The sequence below is a fragment of the Mus caroli genome, chromosome 11 (genome assembly GCF_900094665.2).
Source record: "Mus caroli chromosome 11, CAROLI_EIJ_v1.1, whole genome shotgun sequence".
Lineage (NCBI taxonomy): Eukaryota > Metazoa > Chordata > Mammalia > Rodentia > Muridae > Mus > Mus caroli.
The window spans coordinates 48199616-48205868 of record NC_034580.1 but is presented as its reverse complement, the minus strand read 5'-3'; the positions used below and the strand labels follow the sequence as shown (position 1 = coordinate 48205868).

Sequence of the window (6253 nt, the reverse complement as noted above, 5' to 3'; positions counted from 1 at the left end):
ATCAGGCTAGAGAGATGACTTGACAAGTAAAGGTGGTTACTGTCAAGCCTTGTGTCTGAGGTCAGTCCCCAGGATTTCCATGGTAGAGGAAGAGCACCTCCATGTGTGTGCTGTCTCTGTCTCTGTCTGTCTGTCTGTCTGTCTCTCTCTCTCTCTCTTAACTCACATACTACTCACTAAAAGGAAACACAAATTTTAGCTCCATAGTTTGAGGTTGGCTTGGTCTTCATGAAACGTTGCTATCCTGAATGTGTCATTTCAGTAATTAAAGACAAGGGTTTGTCGCCCTGGGTAGGGACAGGGAAAGTGTCACTTCATTTAATCTTCTGTCTGGGTAAATGTGATATCTCAAGTTAGGTGGCTGCTTGAATATGTACCATCAAATGAGGTTCAGGCCAGCCTGGGACACGGAAGATGCCATCTCTAAAATTCACACACCATGCAGTGAAACACTTCCCAGTGACCAGTCAGTGGTACTTACTTAGTCCATGCAGTGCTATGAAGCATCACTTGTATATAATGGGAACAGTCATTGGGTAGCTAAAGCCCTAGAGTCTGTCTGTCTGTCTGTCTGTCTGTCTGTCAGCAGTTCTCCTTTGGGTCTGGTTCAGATTGTATTTGCATTCTCTGCACATATCCTAGCAGTGGAACCATGCATGTATGTCATGTGTGTAATGCATGATGGTTTTGAGGTTTATTCGTGAAGTGTTCACCAGTGCGTCGTTACCTGTTCTGGCAGATGTGTGCATTCATAGTCAGTGTTTAGTGATGGTTTGAGAATTGAGGCAGGCAGATTTGAACAGAGATACTTGAATGTCTGTTTTTAGTTCTTTGAGGTGTGCACCTAGGAGTGTAATTGTTCTCATGAGGTAGTTCTTAAAACCTTTCCTTGTGTGTGCAAGCCACTTTTTGGAGCACCATCTTCCCAGCCCCCATCTGGCTCTGTTCTTAAAGTAAGCTTGTCTGGGGAGGAGTTGAGTGATCGTTGTGTTTTCCAGCTTTGCTTTTCTTGAGGAACTTTGCCTTTCTGGGATGTGACAGTCTCTGCTGGCTTGTTTGCTCTTAAAAACTTTGTGGTTTACTTTCCCTATTTTTGTTCGTATATAATTTGTTTTCACTTCCTGGTTATTTTTTGTTGTTGTTTTTTGTGGCTGTTGAGGTAGTCTTCATATAAAAGAATCTACCATTTTAAATGTACACTTCAATGTTTTGTATGTATTCATAAGGTGGCCACTGTCTAATTATAGAATGTTTTTTGTCATCACCTAAAAGAGACGGACGCTCCGTCCTGATAGCAGTCTTCAGGAGTTCCTTCTAGTCTCAGGAAGAGACTCTGGATTTGTATATTCTTTTGTGCATTTTTAGTTGAAATAGGTATTTCTAGGTTCTTTTCAGTTTTTCTGCTCCAAACCCTTTTACTTTTGTGACATAGTTGCCACTCTGTGCCTCTTTGGCTTGGAACTCACTGTGATGCAGGCGGCTCTTCACCTCCCCAGTCTTTCTCCCCAGCACTGGCATTACATCATGGCTGCTTACTTGGGCTTTTTTTTTTTTTTTTAAAAATCAGGGTTTGTAAGTCTGTGTAGCTCTGGCTGTTCTGTAGACCAGGCTGGCTTGAATTCAGAGTTCCACCCACCTCTGCCTTGGGAGTGCTGGGATTAAAGGTGTGTTGCCACCATTGCCTGAAGAACTTTTTTGCTTGCTTTTTTTGGACACAGGTTATTTTGTATGTTCTAAGTATCGTGGGATATGGAGTGCAGGGCTTCATGCATGCTAAACAAGCACTGTCCAGCTAAGCACTATGCCCAGGCCTTGGGAAGCAGTGTTTAGAGTGGTTTTTCTTCCTTTTGACTTTACTTCTACTTTCTTGCCCAGTTTGGGTTTATCAGTGTTTTTTCTTTCCTTACATTCTTGTTTCCCTTTTAAGAGAACTTTTTAAAATGCTATTTAAAAGGTTTATTTTTCTGTATGTGAATGTTTGCCTGTGTGTATGTAGGCGTACCATGTGCGTCCCTGGTCCCTTCCTTCAGAGGTGAGAAGAGGGTTTGGATTTTCTGGAACTGGAGTTGCAGTTATATGCCATTATGTTGGGTCCAGAAAAAGCAGCAACTGTTAACCCTTGAGCCACATCTCTAACCCCTTTTAAGGGAACTTTTTAGGTTTGCCCTCTGTTGCTGTCCTGTCTTATCAGGGACTCTTTTATTTTTTCCCCCAACAAACAAAACGTGTCTTGGCTCATTGCATGGATTATTTTTTGAAACATGTACATATGGAACTGGAGATATATATATTTAAGTGGCTAAGAGGCCCTGGGTTTTGTCCAGTACCATCCTGGTAACTTACAACCATCTATAACCCCAGTTTTAGGGGATCTAACACCTTCTTCTGATCTGAGGGCACCAGGCCATGCACGTATGTACATAGATGCATGCAGGCAACATGACTATACACATAAAATAAATATAAAAATAATAAAATGTAGATATAGAATAAATCATGGATGGCCTGTGAAACATGCTAGTTATTAGACTCATTTTGAAATAACTTGAGTATTGCATAGTTCTGTTTATATAATTATGTTCAGAGCAGATTAAACTAAAACCCAAAATGGTTTTTTTTAAAAAAACAAGCAAACAAAAAAGATAGATGTTGTCAAGGATTCTGGAGTAAAAGTAGAGACGGGTGGGAACCACCTGCCCCGTTGCTAAGCCTGTAGACAACTGGCAGAGACTCCTGTGTCAGTAGTCACTAATTGTAAAAGATCACCACACTAGTTCTTGCACAAGGTGTAGACAGAAGAGCTGTGCTCTTTTTCTAATTCTAAACCAATCTTACAGAGAAGAATTTTTTTTCAAGATTTATCTGTCTGTCTGTCTGTCTATCTATCTATTATATATAAGTATGTTGTAGCTGTCTTCAGACACACCAGAAGAGGGGGAGGGCATCAGATCTGATGACAGATGGTTGTGAGCCACCATGTGGTTGCTGAGACTTGAACTCAGGACTTCTCTTTTAACCTCTGAGCCATCTTTCCGGCCCACAGAGAAGAATTTGATGTATGTTAATGTTCTTTCTCTTTTTTTTCCTACTCAAGCTGGCACTGAACTCTTGTGTGTGTGTGTGTGTTGATTTACCTATCCTGAGTAGTTCATATAACTGGAATAAATAAAAGATGTCCTTTGTTTGACTTCTGTTTAGCACAGCACTTTCAGATCTAGCCTGATATCACCCTTTTCTTCCTGAGTACATTGACAGGCATTTGAATTGTTTTTGCTTTCTGGATTTTATGAATCATGTTGGAAAGCATCCTATCATGTGTACATGTTTTATTTCTGTGAAGTTACGTTTTAATTCTATTAGTGTGCATACCCAGTGTAGAACGCAGTCCTCTGGCAGTGCTGTTAAAGTTTAGCATTCCAAGCAAAAGCCAGACTCTTAGTGTTCATTTTACATTGCCCAGAAACGTGTAAGGCCTGCAGTTCCCAAATCCTTATCAGTGCTTGTCATTGCCTTTTGTTTTACGTATAAGTGGAATGTGGTTTAATTTGTATTATTTCTTTACTAGAGGCAAATTTTTGGAGATGTGTGATGATCTCCTAGCAAGAGTGGAGCCGCCACTTCGAAGCGTCTTGGAGCAATCCAGTGAGTACTTTTGTCATTGAATTAATTGTTTGTAGATCTCAGACTCTGGGGATGTATTGCATGTTATCATTTTCTCCCAGTCAAATGTTTGCTGCATGAACACTGTCAGTTTAGCTTCATGCTATAATAAGCTTTATCTGTCCCCTGGAATATTTCTTCTTTATAAAGCCTTCTATGAAGAATACAGGGAAATAAAAGTGTTTTCTCTGAAAACTTTCTTTCTCAAGCACAGATGGATGTAGAAATCTGTTTACTGAGTTGCTTTGCAGTGTGTATGTGGTAGTCTTTTTGTCAGTGAGCCCTGTGTTAACTTAGTATGGCTCTGTGGGTAAAGCCTTGCTGCTCAAACATAAAGACCTTTGGCTCCTCGGCATCTCTGTAAAACCCAGGTGCAGCTGCACACACTGTAATCTCCAGTGGTGGGAAGGTAGACAGATCATCCTAGAATCAAGCTCCTCGTTCAGTGGAAGACTCTCTCAAAACAAAACAAAACAAACAAACCTAGAGAGATGGCTCAGAGGCTAGAAGTAGCTGCTCTCTACCAGAGGACCCAGGTCAAAGTCCTAACATCTTCATGGTGACGATAACGCCAGTTCCAAGAGACCCGACCTCCTCTTCTGGCCTGTGTCACCATCAGGCATATATGTGGTGCATGGATGAACATTGTGCACAGACACATGCACACAAAACAACCATATACATTTTTAAAAAATTATTTTTTTGAAGGACAGGTTGAATGGTGATGCGTGCCTGTATTTTCAGCAGATAGGTCAGAAGTTTAAGGTCATCATTAAATTTTAAGGCCAGACTAGGTTAGAGACCCTGTCTGAAAATCTCAGTAACCAGGAGAAAGAGACAGATGGATCGACGTGAACTCAGGACAGCCAGCAGTCCTAAAAGAGATCCAGTCTCAATCAACCAATCAAACAAACAGATTAATAAATATACAAAAATAAAGTGGAGAGTCATGTTGAAATAGGAGCACAGAAAGACATGCAAACCAGGTGTGATTTATAAGATGTTTTAATTATGTTTCAGACTAAAGGGTGACAATTCCCTTAGGAATACATTATTAACTAAAACGGTTTGGGGTCTAATGTTTACATTTTTGTTTGTCACTGATTAATTCAGGGTGTTCATGTAATGTTAGCTTAGTACTGGCTTGGCTCTTAAATCAGTGTTGATGAGAGGTAAGTGTGTTTTAACTATGGATTTTGGGAGTGTCACCCTCCCTGTTTCCCATTTTTCCGTCTTCTCAGGAGTTGCAGTTACATTGTGTAGGCTGGCCTGCAATCCTTGGACTCAAGCAGTACTCCTTCCCCTGCCTCCAGCTGGAACTGCAGGCACATACTTAATATGCCTGGCTGCAGCTCATTTCTTTTTTAAAAAGTGAGTTAGTGGAGGTCAGACAATATCTAAGTAGAGTTGATGCTCTTTGCACATTTTTGTGCATCCTGGAGGCTGAACTCTGGGGTCACCAGGCTTTCTCAGCATGTGTGTTTAACCCTCGAGCGGACAGTGGTTGTTAGATAAAGTGTGACTGGGAAAGCACTTGGCATTAGATAGGTTTTGGGCAGTAGCAGAGCCTTGCCATGCCCTGATCCCCAGGAGACCATAGTCCATGGCTGTGTGCCTGTGCCTTGTTATTTGGAACTTCCTTGCTTTATGGCAGGTCATGGATGACGTAGTATTTTGAAGCCCACTTTGGGCTAACATGCTGGCTGGAATGTTGGATCTCTTTACAGTACTTTGTGTAGCCCTCTAAGGGAATGCAGGACCTGCACAGGCAAAAGTGTAGTGTCCTTGGGCAGTGTCTTCCAGACCCCACTATTGTTATTTGAGAGTCAAGATGAGTACTTTTTTGTTGTTGTTGTTGTTTTCAAGATAGGGTTTCTCTATAGAGCCTCAACTCAGAAATCCGCCTGCCTCTGCCTCTCAAGTGCTGGGATTAAAGGTGTGCGCCACCACTGCCTGGCAAGATGACTACTTTTTACCAGAGGCTATGCTCCAGGGTGAGAGAATGTGAGTGTGTGTGGGTAGGGCATGGTGGGGGATGGGTGGGTGGGGGAGGATGATGAATTTTGGAATGGGTATGTGAGGGAGTTGTTTGTTTTTTAAAATGTTTGTGGACACCATGAGCTCTACTACTTTGTTCTTCATTGTAGAATATTGGTTTAAAGATTCTTTTTATGTTTTGTTTTTTGTGGTAGAGTTAAAGAAAGAAGATATTTATGCAGTGGAGATAGTTGGTGGTGCCACACGAATCCCTGCAGTGAAAGAGAAGATCAGCAAGTTTTTTGGTAAAGAACTCAGCACAACATTAAATGCAGATGAAGCTGTCACTCGAGGCTGTGCTCTGCAGGTGAGTTTGGTCTTCTTCAGAAGTCATAGCACAGATCTACCCATTAACAAAAGGGCAGCTTAAGGTGTAAGATTCTGAAACTCTTGCTTAAAATGGGCAGCTGACATACATACAAGGTATTGATGGCGTAGCGTGTAGTAAGAGGAGTTTAAGCCGGGCGTGGTGGCGCACGCCTTTAATCCCAGCACTCGGGAGGCAGAGGCAGGCGGATTTCTGAGTTCGAGGCCAGCCTGGTCTACAAAGTGAGTT

The 6253-nt window shown here is 41.8% G+C and overlaps 1 protein-coding gene across 1 annotated transcript in view; it reads left to right on the top strand.

Moving 5' to 3' along the window:
* Window positions 1-6253, top strand: part of Hspa4 (heat shock protein family A (Hsp70) member 4) — a 40756-nt gene that overhangs the window by 23409 nt on the left and 11094 nt on the right. Inside the window, exons 8-9 of the mRNA XM_021178214.2 lie at window positions 3566-3642; window positions 5853-6004. Coding sequence (XP_021033873.1) covers window positions 3566-3642; window positions 5853-6004 — 229 coding nt within the window. The remainder of the gene's footprint in view (window positions 1-3565; window positions 3643-5852; window positions 6005-6253) is intronic.